Source organism: Hippocampus zosterae, chromosome 11 (assembly GCF_025434085.1).
Source record: "Hippocampus zosterae strain Florida chromosome 11, ASM2543408v3, whole genome shotgun sequence".
NCBI classification, from domain to species: domain Eukaryota; kingdom Metazoa; phylum Chordata; class Actinopteri; order Syngnathiformes; family Syngnathidae; genus Hippocampus; species Hippocampus zosterae.
In genome coordinates this window covers 22336243-22356159 of record NC_067461.1, presented here as the reverse complement: position 1 = coordinate 22356159, position 19917 = coordinate 22336243, and the positions used below count along the sequence as shown (strand labels likewise).

Sequence of the window (19917 nt, the reverse complement as noted above, 5' to 3'; positions counted from 1 at the left end):
CTTTGGAAATGTCATAAAGCATCTTTTTGGGGAAAGAATACACACTGTACAATTAGAAAAAGATATTGAGGTATAATGTCATCTTTACCTGCAAGACATTATACATGCATGACTTAAGCAAAGGATTGATATATGACGGGGATAACTATTTGCTGAATACTGTATACTATTAGTGGCAAGCTTTCACTAGAAACTAGTGGAATGTGGAACCACCTAACCAATACCAATGGATGGCAATTTTGGAAGAAATTCATATGATGGAGATGATGACTTTTTGTATGAGACATGGGAGTCATAGATATTAAAAAAAAGAAACGGATTATGTACAAGGATTTAAATAGCAATTGAGAGAGGAATGGAAACTGACATGCTTCGAAATGCAACTCCCCTCATGCGTTTTCTTTTTCCCCTTTCATGTTCTATTTTGAACAATCTGAAGTTTAAAAAAAATGTGATGAGGTGTCTTGTTTGACGCAGAACAAGGCAACGGTAAACTAAACACTGGTTTTCTTTTTCTGACGGAGAGGAGACAGTACATTCCACGGCCTTAATCCAGAAGCTCTGAAACAGAAAAGCTTAGCTTCAGCCATGTCCAGTCTGGAATAAGATGTGACTTTAAATTCCTGAGCCTCATCATTTAAGGAAGAACAACACATACAAGCACACACACTTTTTACATCATACAGCAGTGTTGGACTTTTTATGCATTTATTTTTTTCAAACAAAATGGCACAACTCACTGATTTTCATCTGATCGTACATGAAGAACACGAGACTGCTGGTGAGAACCTGTCAGGGCACAGAAACAATGTTAAAATTCATGCAAACCACAGCTCTGACAGCGAACGAATGGGTGTGAAACCAATTACAATTTCGGGTTTGGTTTTTGGGAGAAAGAGGGATGGCGGGATCAAGAGAGAGCGAGAGCAACTGAGAGAAACGATTTTCAGCTCTCAAACTAGATACTAGAGTCCCAAGCATGAACGGCTAACCTGGAAAAAGGGCTCAAGTTGACCAGTCCTTTAAAGGCATGAGTATAGACAACTTGATTATATGAGTTAAGGTCTTGTTCATGAAAACATGACACCGGCTTTTGTTTTCGTGATATGAGCAGCAGCACGTCATCAATCTCAATAGTCCCACCACTATTATATATCACGATCGTCTGGCATTTTAGGTACATTTTGTGCGGTACTGCATAAATGAAAATTCCCTTTGGATGGTGCTGTTTATGATGGCAAAAAGTACATGGGGTTGTCAATTTTATTTTTTGTATTTTAAGTAAAACATGTTGCAATGCTTTTGCTGCATGCATCTGTGCTTTAATTTTATTTACATGATTTTATAATATTGTGAAATGACAAATAACGGTGATAATTGTGATCAATGATTGACCACATTCAAATTGTTTCTCCAACAGTAGTGTTTGCATTAATATCTGATTCTGCTAAGTTCACGATGTAGTTGACTTCAAACTGACTTAAAAATCAGGAAAATATCTTGACAGACGTCCACATTAAACTGACTTAAAAATCAGGAAAATATCTTGACAAACGTCCACATTAAATTGCCTAAAACCAAACCACATTCAGGTGCATGACTTCTCTCTCAGTATCTCAATGAACAGAATTTAATATAAGAGAAATGACATACTTGTTTTATCACTGTGGATGGCACTTACTCCCTCCTCAAAAGTTACATCGATGCAGACACCTGGAACAGTTGGGGTGAGGTGGAGGGACTGAGGTAAATAATGTGAGGTCATACTAATATAGCTGTGTCAACATTGTTGTGGCATTATTCATACCATTTGGTGTGCTGATGGCTCTGTTATTCACAGCTCCTTGAGAAATGTCTGCAAGACAAATGTATACACACATGCAATGGAATGTTCCTTGTTGATGAATTGTTCATCGATGTAAAGCAGGGGTGTCCAAAGTCGGTCCTCAAGGGCCGCTGTCCTGCCTATTTTCCAACTCTCCAAGGAGCAACGCACCTGAATCAAATGATCAGGATCGTTCTAATGCTGCTTCAGAGCTGGCTGATGAGCTGATCATCTGAATCAGGAGTGTTGCATCCGGGAGAGCTGGAAAACAGGCAGGAAAGTGGCCCTCCAGGCCCGGCGCTGGACATGCCTGATGTAGAGTACTGAGTGTCATGTAGATCACTTTCGGGCAGATATAAGAAAAAAGATTTGATTGCCTCTATTCTTCCAGATGGATCTCTGGAGTGTAAAATTACCGTATTTTCCGCTCTAGAAGGTGCACCTTCAATTGTCGTAAAAGCCCACAGTGCGCCATGTAATCCGATAAGCCTTATATATGGTAGTAACAGTCAACTTTATATTCCTCATTGAGTTGTTTCCCTGTTAATGTTCCTATGCCATCTAGTGGTGATTATTAGCAGTAACCAATTGTAACCTAAAAGGGTTCTGCCCTACACTAATTGACGTACATTCGCCAACACACACTCAAACAGACAACTACTTTGTGAGCTCTGCGCAGCCATGATGAAACGAAGAGAATACCAAAAGCAGTTAACTACTGACTGCAGTTCACTCCGTTGTAGAAAACTGCACTGGTAGCTTTGCTGTACAGATGTTGTATGACTCTGACAGGTTTAGGGCTGATGTTGTATTTTCTCATGGTTGTCCACAGTGCTGCAAAGACTTTCTTGAAGTCTACAAACACGTGGTAGAGATGTCGTTGATGCTGCAGATATCTCTTGCTGATAGTCCTTAGGTTGAATATTTGTTCTGTGGTGCTCCGTCCTGCCCTGAATCCAGCCTGTTCTTCAGCTGTGATTAGTTCAGCTTGAGGTTTTAACCTATTCAGTAAAACCTTCAGAAGGACTTTGCTGGGATGGCTAATCAGACTGATGGTGCGATGGTTTTGGCACAGTTGTAGATTGCCTTTTTTCGGAATTGTGATGATGAGTGACTGGGTCCATGATGTAGACAACTACCCACTCTGCCAGATTTTATTACAAAGGATGGTGAGAGTGTCAATAATGGCTTATCCCCCTGCTTGCACAAGCTCTCCTGGGATGTTGTCCACTCCAGCTGCTTTTCCCTTTTTCAGTGCTCGCACTGCTGCCTCAACTTCTTCACGAAGGATAGGGAGTGTGTCTTCTTCCTCCGTAGATTGAGGACACGTCAAGACTGTTGGATCGCCGCTTCGAGTGTGGTATAGAGCTCAGAGCAGTATTCAGTCAATGTGTCCAATATCTTTTGTTCTTCCGAGAGGCATACACACGGTCTTGCTTTGGATTGCAGAGACTCTGGTCTGCTTTGGTTTTGTTAGCTCTTTATAACAGTTTGATATGCCTTCTTGGTGTTGTTGGTATTCAGGCTGTTCTCAATTTATTGACACTTTCCCTCAATCCAGTTCTGTTTTGCTGGCTGCATGCCTTTCTTGATGCTCTTGTTGATCTCTCTATAGGCGTCAGATCCTTCAGGTGAGTTATTACTCTTCTTCAGGGCTCTCCGCTTGTCACACAAGTCTAGCAGTGCATTCGTGACCCAAGGTTTTTTTCTTTGGGTGGAGTTTGCCAAGAATCTCCGTGGCTGTTTCGGTTACGACTGTGTTCAAGGTGGTGGTCATGGTATTGACATCAATTTCTTCTGCGCCCAAGGTGAGCAGTGGTGCAAACCTTCCTCTTATCATCACTTTGAAGGCTTCTTCTACCTCAGGATCTCACAGTTTGTCCAGATCAAACTTCAGTCTAGTGCACTTGGAGCTTTTTAAGCGCAGGCGGAATTACATCAGGACAGGATCGTGATCACTCCCAATATCTGCTTTTGGAAAGCTGCGCGTCCCACCGATGTTTACGCTTGAGCGGAAGCGTTTCATGACCAAGATGTAGTCGATCTAGTTGTTCTCCACCTATTCTCCATGCCAGGTCCATCATCTGGAGGCCTTATGGGGGCCAAGTGTGTTCGCCAGCAGCAAGTTCTTGTACCTGGCGAACTCCAAGAGCCTTAGGCCTCTGTCATTGGTCTCGCTGTTGCCGTATGGACCACATGTGTCTTTCCAGTTGTAAGAAGCATCTTCTCCAACCTTTGCGTTCCAGTCCCCTTACACAATAATGATGTTCCTTTGAAGTTTGATCTAGGACTGCTTGCAGTTGATCGTAAAAATCCTCCACCTCACTGTCATCATGTTGGTCCGTAGACCTGAATGATGGTGATAAATGGGGTTGCTCTCATGCGAAAAATAATGAGTCTGCTTGAGACTGGCCGGCAGCCCATGACAGTGTCCGTGATCTCTTCATGAACAAGGAAGCCAACACCTCGTTAGTGTTTGTCTTCCTTGCCGCTGAAATAGAGCTTGTGGCCTCTGTTGGTTGATGTTTCACCGAATCCTTTGCCGCGTAGTTCAGATTCAGTCAGATTCAGAAAACTGTATTTATCCACCTGGGGCAATTAGAGTTGTGCGAGAGCGGCTTATTATAGTCAGAGCAGAGGAAAAACAGGATGAGAGTGGGCCTGTAAGCTTAGCACTTGAGGTCTTGAGGTAGTGGTTCTAGCAGCAAAATAGTATTGCACATCGAGCAGTATTGCACAGTAAGGACACAGTAAAGACAATATTGCACAGTGAAAAAAGTATTGCACCGTGAAAAACAGTATTGCACGTCAAAGTATTGCACCGTAAACCCATATTGCACAATGTATGGTGGGGGGAGGGAGGTCAGGGTTCCTTGGAATAAGAGTTTAAGAGGAGAACAGCCTGGGAGACGACGGTGGATCTCCTCCTCTCTGTCCTGCAAGCTGGGAGTAGCAGCCTGCGGCCGCAAGGCAGCCATTTGAACACGGGGAAGAGAGCATGTGAGGGGTCTTTCATGATCTGAGCAGCCAGACCACTAATCTGCTGCTCACACACTGCCGTCAGAGGGCGAGTGGGAAGTCCGATGATCTTGGAGCTCACTCTGCTGATGCTGTCTAGGCGGTTCTTCTCCTGCAGACTTTGGGAGTGGAACCAGCAGGCCATAGAGAACGAGAGGAAGGACTCTATGAATGCCTGGTAGAAAGTCAGGAGGATTTTCCTGCTGACGGAGAAGGAGTTCAGTTTCCTGAGCAGGTACATCCTCTGGTGGAATTTTTTCAGGATCACCTCGGTGTTGGAGGAGAACCTCAGGTTATTGTCCAGGATGGTCCGCAGGTACTTTTATTCGGATACAATTTTCACTGGAGTCCCCTGGGTGATGGTGGGGATTGTCGAGGCCAGCTCTCTCTGTTTTCTGGAGAGGTTTACCAGCATGTCCTTGGTCTTGCTGATGTTCAGTTCCAGCCGGGAGGCGTCGCACCACTCGACGAACTGCTGCAGGGCGGGACCATGGTGTTGCGTGGAGCCAGAGAGCAGAGACACAAGGACAGTGTCGTCAGCGAACTTCACCAGGTGGCTGTTGGGGTGTGAGGACCTGTATTCATCCGTGTACAGGATGAAGAGCTGTGGCGAGAGCACGCAGCCCTGTGGGGATCCTGTGGAGGTGGCGAGGAGGTCAGACAGGTTGTTGTTGATCCTGACTCTCTGTGTTCTGTGTGTGAGGAAGTCCAGGATCCAGAGGATGAGTTGGTTGTTCAAGGAGAAGTTCTGCTTGAACCTCTGTGCCAGGATGTGAGGTTGCAGAGTATTGAAGGCAGAGGAGAAGTCAGCAAACAGAGGCCTAGCCAGGGTTTTGGGGAATTCAGCAATAAAACTGAACTCCTACTCGTCGGTACCAAATCCACTCTAAACAAAGCCGACAGTTTCTCCCTCACAATTGATAATGCCACTATATCTCCTTCCCCCCAGGTGAAGAGTCTGGGTGTCGTCCTTGACAGTTCACTATCCTTTCACTCCCACATCAATAACATTACCCGGTCCGCTCATTTCCACCTTCGCAACATAAACCGCCTCCGTCCCTCACTCACTCCGCACACCACCGCTATCCTTGTTCACAGTCTCGCCACTTCCCGTATTGACTACTGCAACTCACTCCTCGTTGGTGTCCATCAAAAATTCCTCCATAAACTTCAACTTGTTCAGAATTCAGCAGCCCGGATCATCACGAGAACCCCCTCCTTCCATCATAACACCCCCATCCTCCGACAGCTCCACTGGCTTCCTGTCAAACTTAGAATCAACTTCAAAATACTTCTCTATACATTCAAAGCCATCCATAACCTTGCGCCCCCCTATCTGTCAGATCTTCAAATCTCCATTCCCTCTCGCTCACTCAGGTCCTCATCCTCCCTCCACCTTTTTCTACCCTCTGCCCGTCTCAGTACAATGGGGTGCAGAGCCTTCAGTCGCTCTGCCCCCAAACTCTGGAACTCACTTCCTCCCAACATTCGTAATATTGACTCTCTTTCCTTATTCAAAACCCAGCTCAAAACCCACCTATTCAGACTTGCCTACCCGCCTTAAATCTTTCTTTCTAAGCAGTGTGATGTTCCCTGCCTATTTGCGAATTTTGGGGGATCCTATTCTCTTACTTGCTGCCACAAGATAGTGCAAAAAGACGTCTTGGTGGCAAGGAACACACATGAAGTGACACATTTTGTGGGGGAAATTAATTAGTCGTGATTTCATAGTGATTGCCGTCATAAGCACATGGTGCACCATAGCACAGATATATGTCTGAGGAAGCAACAATCTGAAGGTGATAGTTTTCTTTGACAAACCATAAAATCCAAATTATGCACACAAAAGTTAAGGAACTCAACTGTAATCTAGTGAGTTTATGTTTTATGGCTGACGCGAGTGATATACTGTAACTCTAAGCGTATCCGCATGGAAATCGGAGACAAAAAGTGACGACATGAAATGTTTAAACCTTAAGCAAAGTCAAGTCAACCTTATTTATAGAGCACTTTCAAACGGCCATCACTGCATACAAAGTGCTGTACATGGAGCAATTTAACATGCACAATAAACAGTAAGACAAAATGGTAATAAAGGCGGTAGAAAGCACCAAATAGTAAACCCAAGAACAAATCTAAGTCATGCTGAGTCGAATGGCAAAGAATACAAGTGAGTTTTGAGGAGGGTTTGAGGAGGACATTCTGGACCAGCTGAAGGCGCTTAATGGAGGACTGGCTGCCTCCACAGTAAAGGGCATTGCAGTAATCGAGCCGGAATGTGACAAAGGCATGAATTACTGTGTTCATGTGAGAGGAGAGGTTTTATTTTGGCCAGCTGTCTAAGGTGAAAGAAGCTGGATTTAACAAGGGCACCAATTTGCGGATCAAGTTTGAAATCACTATCCAGTTTCAGGCCCAAATTTGAGACTGTTGACTTAAGATAAAGAGACAGGGGGCCCAAGTCTACAGGATGGTATGTACAAGGGCCACTGGGACCAAACCATATCACCTCTGTCTTCTTTTCATTGAATTTCAAGAAATTTTCTGCCATCCATGTTTTGATTTCTTCCAGACAGGATAGGAGTGGCCTTAATGAGAAGGCGTCTTTCTTGATCAGTGGGACACAGATCTGGCAGTCATCTGCATAGCAGTGGAAGGGAATACCATGTTTCCTTAAGATGGAACCCAATGGGAGCAGATACAGCGAGAACAGCAGAGGCCCCAGAATTGAGCCCTGTGGAACACCACATGACAGGGGAGCAGTGCGTGACTCAGAGCAGCCAAGGCGGACACAAAAGGTTTTGTCAGCTAAATAGGACCCAAACCACTCAAGAGCACTGCCACCAATGCCCACCAAGTGCTGCAAACGAGTAAGCAGAATACTGTGATCCACTGTATCAAATGCTGCAGTTAAGTCCTATAAAACTAGACATACGTGGTCTCCAGAGTCATTTGCCAGGAGGATGACATTAGAAACGCGTAACAGGGTTGACTCCGTGCTATGCATCGTCTTGAAACCTGACTGGAAGACCTCCAAGATGTTATGTTCCTCCAAGAAAAATTTCAACTGCATGTGCACCACTTTTTCCAGAATTTTGGAAATTAAAGGCAGTTTGGAAATGGGCCTGAAACTTGACAGCACATCTGGATCAAGACCAGGTTTCTTGATCAAGGGTTGGACCACAGCATGTTTAAACTGTTGGAGAACTACACCAGAAGAGAGGCTGCTGTTGATGATATCCAAGACCGATGCGCCAACACTTGGGATAACCTCCTGAAAGAAGTGCGGGGGGAGAGAGTCGCAAGGGGAGCCAGATGGCTTCGTCTGGCGAACTACATCCTCCAAAAGCGCCAAGGACACAGTTTCAAAAGAATTTGTAGGCAGAGGGGGTTTGAGTACAGAATCTATCGTTTTAAATAGTGCGCATGGGTTGTGACGGTTAGCTTGAATAAGGTCCGACAGATATTCTCTTTTGGCCTCTTTTACTGTGATCTGGTAGTTATGCCAACAGTCTTTCCAAATTTGATAAGAGACATGCAATTTGTCTTTTTTCCACTTGCGTTCGGCTTTGCGACACCCCTGCCTAGCTGCGCGGGTAATGTCGTTAAACCATGGCTCTGGTTTAGGTTTTGGGAGCACAGTTTTTGAAGGAGCCACCAAATCCAGGATGGATAAAGTCAGCTGTCAACTCTGGTAAAATCTTTCATCATCATTCAAAACTTTACAATTCATGTGGTTCCTGTATTATCATATCTGTATAGCAACAGTCTTAAGAGATTTGTTGTTTCAACTTCAGCTGCTTCACCTGTTCTCTCCAGAGTGATGGCATTTGACTGTCCTTCTGATCTGGTTCTGGCCAGGCCACGCACATGTCTGCAACACAGATTACATTTTCTCAGCCATGCATGTGCATACTCATATTCTTATTCACTTGGTACATTTGAAGCATTTTTATTAAATCCAGACTGAAGATGTGAGGTAGGCAAGAACAAATACACTTAACTGAAAGCATCTTTTTTTTTCCTCCGTCCGCCCCCCCTTCTAGGTGATAACGCCAAACTAAAGTGGACTACAAATGTAAAATTTGCAGAATAAATGAAGTAAACAGACCTCTCACTCTGTGCAAGTTTTGTAGGAAGTTGATTTCGATGCAGCGGCTGTGGTGTGGAAAAGCCGAAAGGATGGAGACACCTCGACAAAACAGGAGAGCGATGGACTGAAACCTGCCAGAAGATACCAGATCCCAAAATAACGACAGTCGTGAAGTGAAAGACCATTACACCAAAGTGTGGCAAATGAAAGAGAACAGGAAGTAATCTTTTGTGCATTGCTTATGAATCTACCCAATCAGACTGACTTTAAAATGTTTTTTTTCTGGTGTCACGGTGTACTTAAAATACAATACAACTATTTATATAGTTGTGGCTATAACAAACCGCTTTACATATTACCGCATTTTCACGACTATAAGGCGCTATTAAAAGTCTAAAATTTTCTCCAAAATGGACAGTACGCCTTATAATGCGATGCGTCTTTTCTATGAGCCGAGTTCCAAAATCTGGCTGAGACCCGACATGCTGTTTATATAGAGAAAAGGCGGAAGTGAGGTCGGCCAATCAGTGAAGTGCGGGGAATCGGTCGGCCAATCAGTGAAGTGCGTCCGCGCACTTATATTTACATATCTCTCTCTCCATAATTTACATATATGAAGAGAGGTGGACGTGCGGGAGGACAGGCACGCAGGGGGTGGGTCCGGCAATGAGTGAAGGGTGGGCGTGTAAGGCACGCCTCTAGCAGGTACCAGCACATGTATAAAAGGTGAGTGTGTGCATTATTGCAAAACAACTTCGGTTTTGGTTTTCAAGAACCCCCGAAAATGAGTTCCACAAAGAGACACGCCTACGAAGCGCAATTCAAGCTCCAAGCCATCGGTTATGCAGTGAGTTATGCAGTGAAACACGGGAATCGAGCAGCCGCCAGAGAATTTAATATCAACGAATCCATGGTTCGCAAATGGAGGAAGCAGGAGAACGAGCTTCGCCAAGTCAAAAAGACCAAGCGCAGTTTCCGTGGAAATAAGGCGAGGTGGCCAGAGTTGGAAGACCAACTGGAGCGGTGGATTCTTGATCAAAGAGCAGCCGGCAGAAGCGTCTCCACGGTCACCATTCGACTAAGGGCGAAAACGTTAGCCGAAGAATTGAAAATTGAACATTTTCAAGGAGGTCCGTCTTGGTGCTTTCGCTTTATGAAACGGCGCCATCTATCTATGAGAGTGAAGACGACCGTGGCTCAGCAACTTCCAGCGGACTACAAAGAAAAGCTGGCCGTTTTCCGCACCTACTGCAGTAAAAAGATTGTCGACAAACGCATCCAGCCTAACCACATTACCAACATGGACGAGGTCCCGCTGACTTTCGACATCCCGGTGAACCACACTGTGGAGAAGAAGGGGACCAGCACGGTTGCGATACGCACAACGGGGCACGAGAAGTCAGCTTTCACTGTCGTTCTTGCTTGTCATGCTAACGGACAGAAACTGCCACCTATGGTGATTTTCAAGCGAAAGACGCTGCCGAAAGAAAAGTTTCCAGCCGGCGTCATCGTGAAAGCAAACCAAAAGGGCTGGATGGACGAGGAGAAAATGAGAGAGTGGCTAAGTGAGGTGTATGTTAAGAGACCGGATGGCTTTTTCCATGCCTCGCCGTCACTCTTGATTTGCGACTCCATGCGTGCCCATCTCACACCAGCGGTGAAAGACAAAGTCAAGCAAATGAACTCCGAGCTTGCCGTCATTCCCGGAGGCTTGACGAAAGAACTCCAACCGCTGGACATCGGCATCAACCGGGCGTTCAAGGTGAAGTTGCGAGCGGCATGGGAAAAATGGATGATCGATGGCGAACACAGCTTCACGAAGAGTGGGAGGCAGCGCCGGGCTAGTTACGCCAAGATCTGTGAATGGATTGTAGCTGCTTGGACGAACGTTGCTCCTAGTACAGTTGTTCGAGCTTTTGGCAAAGCCGGCATCATTTCCGTGGAGCCACATGACGACGAGAGTGACTCTGACAACGAGGAGGAACCCGGCGGTTTGAATGGATTACCGATACTTGCACAATTGTTTAATTCGGACACAGAAGATGACGACTTTGATGGCTTTCTGAGTGATGCTTGAGCAAAAAACGTGAGTACCTTGTAAATAAAATACACCCGAACTCAGTTCTGCTTTCGTTGCCTTTTTAAAAACGTGTTTTAGCTTCGAGCTTCAGTGTGTGCTTCAAGCTAACGTGTTAGCGAACGTGTTAGCATGCATGCATGCCGTATGTTTAAGCGTATGTTTTACCACTTTAAAACTGCGCCTATTCGTGCGGTGCGTCCTGTATATGTGTAAAATACAGAAATGTCACCCATTAATGAGACTGCGGCCATTGGTACGATGCGCCGAATAGTCGTGAAAATACGGTACATAAAATAAAATCATAACAACAAAAGAGAAAATGGTACATTAAAAACCTAAATTAACTATACTAACTCATATACCATGGGAAGGGAACTCCGGTTCCGCGAAAGCCATATTATGCCTGTTTTGGATCCCTCCCTACTCCAACACACCTGATTCAATCGTTCCTGATGGTTTCAGGCTTCGAGTGAGAGCTTGCTGATGAGCTGATCATTTGAATCAGGTGTCTTGAAATAGAGAGTGGTCTAAAACAGGCAAGACGCATATCGAGGAACCATATTTCCCTACCCCTGTCATATACAGCAGACACCAGAAATGTATAGAACAGTGGCAGTCTCTTATTGGGGTGAAAACCAAAGAATAAAGATATGTCGAGTTTTCAAACAAGTTTTCAAAATGGACAGGGAGGTGACTTGCCTGGTATTAACTCTTCAAATAATACATTCCTACCTGAGCAGAAAGCATTTTGGCATCTTCATTCAGACTGCAGTTGTCCATCCGATTCTCCAGCTCATGCTCCTTCTCAGCTTCCTTCAGGACAAATTCCACTTCTGCTGCTAGTTGCTCATCTCCGGCAAAAAACTCATTGACTTCATGACGGTAGTCCTGCATTGTTACCTAATACAAAGAATAACCCTGTGTCACACATACACTCAACTCAACTGTATAGAGCACTTTTAAACAACCAATGCTGCATACAAAGTGCTGTACATGGAGCAACAAATCATATATACAACAATCAAGCAATAAATCAGTTGCAAAGACGGTGGAAGGGACCAAACAGTAAAACAACGATCAATTCTGAGGCATGCTGAGTGAAGTGCCAAAGAATATAAGGCGGGTTTTAAAGATGGGCTGTGAGGGGGCTTGCCGAATGTTCAGTGGGAGGTCATTCCAGAGGGAGGGACCAGCAATGGAAAAGGCTCAATCCCCTCTGAGCCTCTGTTTAGTTCTTGGTACTTCTAATAATGCCTGGTCCCCAGCCGATGTCTTCATTGCCTTCTCCAAATCAACAATGGAGATGCAAGATTTTCTTTATGTTTTTATGACAGTACCTCCTGATAATGCACAACAATACCACAATGAAGAAAATATGCAGTGTGACGTACTGACCTGCAGGTAGGCTGTAAGATCTTTGAGGACAGTAGACTGTTTTTGCTCCAGTAAGTGCTTAAGACTGATGATTAGAGGGACGGTGTTCTCTATGAAGGTCTTTTTCCTGACCTGGAGATAAAACAAACGAGCTTAAACTAGCTCGAAAACAAGCTAAACTTCGACCCTAACAATGGTATTTGGGAAGAAAATAGTCCCGCACTCAAACATGTCCAATCCGAACTCACCTGCGAAACCACCTTATTTTGAGCTGCCTGAAGAACTGCTTTTGCCATCGTGGTCATGTTTGCCTCTTCTTGTTCCTCCCCTGCAGCGGTTCCAGGTGGGTGAGATATGACCTGCAGCTTCATCTCTTTCAGAGTCAGTATGTTGAAGGTCTCTGCTAAAATGCCTTCACCATCTGCATCCAGAGGCAGCTCTTTATTTGCAAAGCAGGCTGGGATATAAAAAGGCAGAATAAGATGGAAGGAAACAAGTAGGTTTTTCGGCTTTTGTTGCATCACATCATGGCGGCACTCCAAGTTGCAAGCTTGAAGGAGAAATACGGTGGCTATGTAAGGGTCATTCCAGAATTGGAAGACATTTTTCATCTCGCCCATCAAATTTTGATTAACCCATACATAACACCAAATCATTCAGTTTCTGAGTAAATGTATTTGTCCTGAGATCAAATAAAAAAAAATAGTACCAGTAAGAGAAAAGAATACCGAATAAGTCTGGAGTACCCCTAAAATGCAATTTGGCTCTCCCCCCCTCCCGGATGACAACAGTGAATTTCATTAAACAGTTAAAATGAAATGTAAATGTCATTATATATATATAGCGCGGCTGGATAGCTCAGTTGGTAAGGCATCGGTTTGGCATACGGCGGGAGAAGGTGGTTAGAATCCCGCTTGGGGCAAAAACAAATGAGCACATAATACCATCCAGTGTGGGTCCTTGGGCAAGATCCTTCACGCTAATGCCTACCTCATACAATGATGAGAGACAATAAAATGAATGACATGCCGGCTCAGACGTCGCCCGGCCAAACAAGGTCTGCGTCAGGTGCTGGTGAACCAGAGCACCTTGATGAAAAATGGGCTACTGGAACAAAGCGGAGATGGACGAGATGCGATAACATGGCTCTGTTGGAATGCTACTACTCAAGCAACCCTAGTCAGAGGGGTTATATGCAGAGAATGTGGGCTAAATGGTTACTTCGAAACCCACAGTCACGGTTGACGACGAAACAACTAGTAGTTCAGTGTTCCAACATCCACAAACGGCAACTGCTGTCACAACTTGAGATTGATGAGGTACAACGCAGGTTCCATGGTGAAGGACCCCAGGCTGCCAGATCAGAGGAGGAGGTCATACCAGAGATTGGGAGGCCAGCCAAAATGAATGAAATGCTGAGCGAGGCAGCAACTGACCTGAAAGCTAAGATCATGGCGAGAATGACAGCTGGGCAACCTAGAAACCGATTACAACTGTTATGTGAAGTACAATCTGAAAGTCTCAGAGAAAGTGGAAATGAAGCACTGAGGGCGATCCCTACCGTAACGATCACAGAAACCAATAAGCTGATATACGCTTCAGCATCAGTGATCCTAGAGACTCTTGGCTATAAGAGCAACCATGGAAGCCATGAGATACGTTACCCACCATGGAAAAGACGGTTGGAGGCTAAGATCAAGGCGGCCAGGAAAGATGCAAGTCAATTGACGGAGGTCCAGAGAGGTGTGATGAAAAGACCGATACCCGAGAGGTACTTCCAGATGACCATACCTGAAGTACTCGAAACTGCCAAACAAAGGCTCCAAGCCTTGTCCAGTCGCCTAAAGCGGTACACGAAAGAGAATGATGCCAGACGAATAAACAGGCTGTTTGCAACACAACCTGCGAAAGTGTACGCACAGTGGCAGGGTCCTAACAACAGAGCTGACCCACCAAGACTGGAAACTGAAAGGTACTGGAAAGGCATATGGGAGAAGGAGGTTGCACATAACAGCAGTGCACAATGGCTGGTGACCCTGAGAGAGGAGCACAGCAACCTCCCTGAACAGAACCCAGTTACCATAACAGTGGGCAGACATACAGGAAAGAGTCTCAGATATGAAGAACTGGACAGCACCAGGCCCTGACATGGTCCACACCTACTGGCTCAAGAAACTCACAGCACTCCATGAGCGCCTAGCAGTACAAATGAACCAGCTGCTGAGGGATGGGACTCACCCAGAATGGCTAACCGAAGGGCGAACGATCCTGATCATGAAGGATCCCTCGAAGGGTGCAGTCCTATCCAACTATCGGCCAATAACCTGTCTCTCCACAACATGGAAGCTCATGTCAGGCATCATTGCGGCTAAGATAAGTGGACACATGGAGCAATACATGAACGAAGCACAGAAGGGCAGTGGTAGAGATACCAGAGGAGCCAAACATCAGCTCCTGGTTGACAGAACAGTCGCACAAGACTGCAGGTCCCGACGTACCAACCTGTGCACAGCTTGGATTGATTACAAGAAAGCCTATGACTCGATGCCACATACATGGATCACTGAATGCTTGGAGTTGTATAAGGTGAACAGGACCCTAAGAGCCTTCGTTGCGAACTCGATGAGGATGTGGAAACCCACACTTGAAGCCAATGGCAAGGCACTTACCCAAGTGTCCATCAAATGTGGCATATGGTGATGCACTCTCCCCACTGCTGTTCTGCATAGGACTGAACCCCCTAAGCCAAGTAATCACCAAGACAAGCTATGGATACCGCCTCAGAAATGGAGCTACAATCAGTCACCTCCTCTACATTCTTCTACAATTCTTCTTTCATTTTCTTTCCAAATTCTTTGTGTGTGTGTGTGTGTGTGCGTGTGTGTGCATCACAAATTGCCTTGCATTAATGTGCTCACCCAGTACACTTTGGTTCATCTTGTTGGTGATGTTGAAACGCTGAGCATCAGTGAAGTGCTGCAGCAGAAACCGATAAATCCGAAAACGTTTCTCACGGTGTTGAGGGCCATTTAGGGAGAACCGAACTTTTTCCCTGAAAATATTTTGGAAAGGAAAGAACAAAAACTGCAGCATATTGATTCATGGAGAAGGAAAAAAAAGGAATGGATGGAAGTGACATTGCAGACATTCCTGTTCGCAAGTTGGGTCCGAGCCGATTCCTACCTGTCAGTTTGAGGGAACTTGTTGTAGGAATTGTGCCCACTATATGAATTGAAGTGGTAAATGCACTCAATGAAATGCTGACTAAACATTTCTGGGCTCTTTTTCAGCAGTATGTGAACTAGAGAGTATTCAAACAGACTGTAACAGACAGAAAACAGAAGGTGATTATTTTCCTCAGGTCATGAATAATTCACAGAATGCTTTTCAATATGGTCAATTTATCACGAACATAGCGCTTCTCAATTAGTTTATATTACACCCCTTGTATGAAAAACAAACAAGAAAAAAAGAGTATGTTCACTGGGGTCAAACGAGCCCAACCGCCTTCAGTTTCTCTCAATCTGGGTCTTTTTGGTTAGGAATAATAAAGTAGATTAACATCGAGCACGTGAAGAAACCCTAAGGACGTGCAACAAGATGGGCGGGTAAGTCCATCGCCCTCATAGTGAGACAAAGTTATCCACAAAAGGAGGCTTTTGACACGGAGCTGCACTTACATTAAAGATATCACTACAATATAAGCAGGAAAGAAGCCATGGGAATCATCACTCATTCTGGTTTAAGCAAGCCATCTCATTCTAAAGTCCGCCCCCCCAACAGCCCCAAAAACCCTTCATCTTCTCAGTCAGAATGTCTGAAGTGAAAATGACACGTCGCAACCAAAGAAACAATCACCATCGGCTCATATCATTCTCACATTCACATAGTTTTTTTTCAAGGTAGACATTTTTAAGTCCAGAATAATTACAGAAGTGCCAATTTTCAGCCAACTGAAGGGCCCCGGGTCATTCCATGTAAAAAAAAAAAAAATCACCCCCCACACCCCCCCAAAAAAAGTATATTTTGATTTTAATGAAGCTTGCTATACTTTTTATAGCGATGACAAAACATTAAATCTCAATTTTTAGGTCAACCGGAGCAGAGGTTTGGACGGTATGGCCCATTGAATTTTGACATTTTTGGTAAAAAGGGGAGTGGCCACCTTCCTTTGAAGCTACATCTTTAGGTCAGGAACTACTGAATCAATTTTCACAAAATCAACAAGGATTCCAAATCTGCAATCATTTAAGAGATCGGTGCATATTTTAGTGACTACCCTTTGACCTATGATTCAACCTTGAAATTGACCCAAACAAAATTCTTCATGATCTGTAATCTCTCATACGTTGGCTAAAACAAACGTTTCAGACATGTACATTTTTGTGTTTGGCTACAAAACAAACTCAAAGTACCATACCCTCAAATATTCATTGAATAGTCAATGAATGTTTAACCTTCAATGAATAGTCAACAAAAATGTCTAATTTCAATGATAGGTCTGCAGATGCCATCTTTTATCATCAAAAAACATTAGGCCCAAATGCTCACATGTAAAATTATGTTCTTTTTCAAGGTTCTTGTTGCCCATTCATATGTGCAAGTGCATGAAATTATTTGTATGTTTCCTAAATGACCAAATTGGCTTAACAGTTTGAAACTACTGCTATTATGCAATCTTTACCTTGCGATGCCTGGGACAGGATCAACGAGCACCACCATGAAGCGGAAGAATAGAGAACCCTTCCATTTCACAAACTCCTCCTAAAATAAATAAATAAATACATACATACATAGGCTTGGCAGTTTTACAGCGGTGTCTTTTTATAGTCTACCTCCAAGAATGTTTGATTATAAAAGGAAAAACAATTATTTTAAGGCGCTGTTTAAGAGACAGACACAAACTTAACATTGTTGCAGAACCTCAGTCTCTTCCTACCTGGAGGAGGTTGGTCAGCATGATCAAAGTTTGCTCCCTGATGACTGGTTCATCGTCTCGGAGACAGGCAGAAATGTTGGGGATATAGTGATCCACTCTACTTGTGTATCGAACACATAGATCACACATTATCACCACAATGTTGTTGCGGACAGCAACTTCTGTACCAAGCTCAAGCTCTCTGGCGAACACAGGAAGGTACTTCTGGACCAGCTCCTCCCGCTGCAGACACAGCTTACCTGATCCAGTTAGAAAGCATTGAAGAAAGAGGCACCCCTCCTCACACCATTTGCAAATAAATCACAGGACAAGAGTTTGCTTACCCAAAGTAAGGACACCATGTGCTCTGACTTTCGTTGGCAACGAGTTTGCTTTGAACTGAGAGACCGGAAGTGAAGCTGGGAGCTCATTTTGACAATCTGTCAGTCATAAACAAAGAAAAACACTTCTCAACCATGTCATCAGTGACTGGCTCTCATTTATAAGAGAAAAAAAATTCAACGATAGAGATGAGGTTCGATCTTAGTAAGGGCATCTAAAGATTTCCAGTCTTTAATTCTTTTTCCATGATGAAGCTTAGGCTGTTTGGAAAAACTCGGAAGCAATTAAATCTTACTTTCTATCTGAAAGTGTTATTGGTCCATTTGCATTGTGAGTGAGGAAGGAAATAAGGAGGGAAAAAATCTGCAATAAGTTATCTTTTGTTTTTTAATGCTCTTTTAAATGTTTAACAATACAGTACAGAGCAGAGACCGAGGCAGAATAGTAAAGTGGTTACTATGCTGAGATGGTCATACAAAAACAAAAATGAAAAAAATTTTTTAAAGGTTTTCCCCCCAAATATATGTGGTTTATCTTTCATTCAATTCACTAAAACAAATCCACGTAATACTGTACCTAGGAATTTGTCTGAATGTGCAGTAAGGATAGATTCCACAAGCAAGACTGTTCTTTTGGACACTCTACCAGGACAGTTGAGCGACGCAACACCAACAGTGTGTAAATGTTTCACCTGGAAGACACATATCACCAGTTACACACATGGAAAAAAATCTTGGTAACACTCTGTCAATGAAAACAAAAGAAAAGAAAGAAAAAAAATCTAGAATGGTAATAATAAAGGTAAACTTAATGAAAATGACCCGATAGAGATCCTACAATGCTTTTGAATTGTGGTTCAACGGAATAAAATAAAAACAAACTCAAAAAACAGGCATTAACCAAATTGATGGTAAACCCCAAAAATGAAAATAATTTGACCATATGGACACATTCAACCAGATGTGTCCTCTAATTAGTATCAGCAGTCCGTCGGCCTATTAAAAGGGTGACTAGTAGTGACTGTGAGCTTTGGAGACATGATTTGGAGACAGTGAACATGGGCTACAAAATATGAAGGAGAGTTGTCAAAAAAGATTAGAAAGCATAGTATAGACAAGCACATTAAACGTAAAAGCTCTAAGACTATCTCCAAGCATCTTGATATTTCTGTGACAACAATTGCACATATTATTCACTGATTGCTTCGAGGTTGAGTGAACGCTGGCACGTCTGGCTACCGCTGCTCACCCGCAAAACCTTTTTTAGCGTTTTTTACGGTTTTACTGTTGCCAATCCATTCTTGATCGTAAACCGTCAACCACCATATGATTGTTCTCAATCGCGCTGTCACAGCGTCCTACCTTTTCGATTCTCAGACGAGGCACCGTACCATCTCCACCCCTCTGTACCCCATGACGAGGGTCAACAGAGGGGCCCTTTATCTGGGCCATACCAATTTGGACTATCCTGTCGCTCATCCATCGACCTATGGAATGACTGCTACAGTACTCAGCGGCAGAGCTTCTCAGGCTCCGTTTTCGGTGGTCGAGCTCTCCACCTGCGCTACACCACTTCCCGGACATCGCTCTTCATCCCTCCCGGATATATATCCACTGTGGGTCTCGTCGGGGCTTCCAACTTGATGGCTCCAAAGGCATCACACCTCCTTCTGGTCATCCTTCCGCTGGCCAAGCAGAAACAACGGCCGATCCGCGGACCACAGCGTGTTAGCCGACCTGGCTAGGTCGGCAAATGCTCCTCACAACAGCGATATTGCCGGCGTCAACTTCGGACTGCTCAACATCCGCTCGCTCAATGGGAAAGGTTGTCTTATCCAGGATATCCTCAGAGACCGTAAATGGACTTTTTTTTTTGTCTGAATGAGACGTGGCCAACTCCTGGTGACTTTTCTCAGCGATTCTTTTTGTTTACCTATCGAAACCCCGCGGCACAGGTCGTGGAGGTGGACTCGCAATATTTTACTACGAGAAGTGGAAAGTTCTTCCCATCTCTCTCCCTCCTCTCTCCTCATTTGAATGCCTCGCCTGTCAAATTTCCTGAACCACTCCAACAATCATTGCCACAGTATACCGAACACCCAAACCTCATTGTGACTTTCTAAATGAATTGTCTCCTGTCCTCACCTATCTCTCCTCTCTATCTCCAAATATAATTATTCCTGGGGATTTCAATATACACATGGAAAATACCGCCCTTCCACTCACCATGGACTTCACCTCCTTACTTGACAGCTTTGGCTTCCATCA

General features: G+C 44.3%; 1 protein-coding gene across 1 annotated transcript in view; it reads right to left on the bottom strand.

Annotated features, from left to right (window-relative positions):
• Positions 1–306: 306 nt before the first annotated feature.
• ncapd3 (non-SMC condensin II complex, subunit D3) overlaps positions 307–19917 on the bottom strand; it is a 40163-nt gene continuing 20552 nt past the window's right edge. The window contains exons 21-35 of the mRNA XM_052081014.1: positions 18227–18341; positions 17653–17748; positions 17330–17568; positions 17075–17154; positions 15574–15711; positions 15309–15442; positions 12639–12847; positions 12412–12522; positions 11749–11916; positions 8955–9067; positions 8650–8717; positions 1808–1855; positions 1654–1713; positions 741–789; positions 307–561 (exon numbers count right to left, since the gene is read on the bottom strand). Of these exons, the coding sequence (XP_051936974.1) occupies positions 495–561; positions 741–789; positions 1654–1713; positions 1808–1855; positions 8650–8717; positions 8955–9067; positions 11749–11916; positions 12412–12522; positions 12639–12847; positions 15309–15442; positions 15574–15711; positions 17075–17154; positions 17330–17568; positions 17653–17748; positions 18227–18341 (1695 nt within the window). The 3' untranslated portion in view covers positions 307–494. The remainder of the gene's footprint in view (positions 562–740; positions 790–1653; positions 1714–1807; positions 1856–8649; positions 8718–8954; positions 9068–11748; positions 11917–12411; positions 12523–12638; positions 12848–15308; positions 15443–15573; positions 15712–17074; positions 17155–17329; positions 17569–17652; positions 17749–18226; positions 18342–19917) is intronic.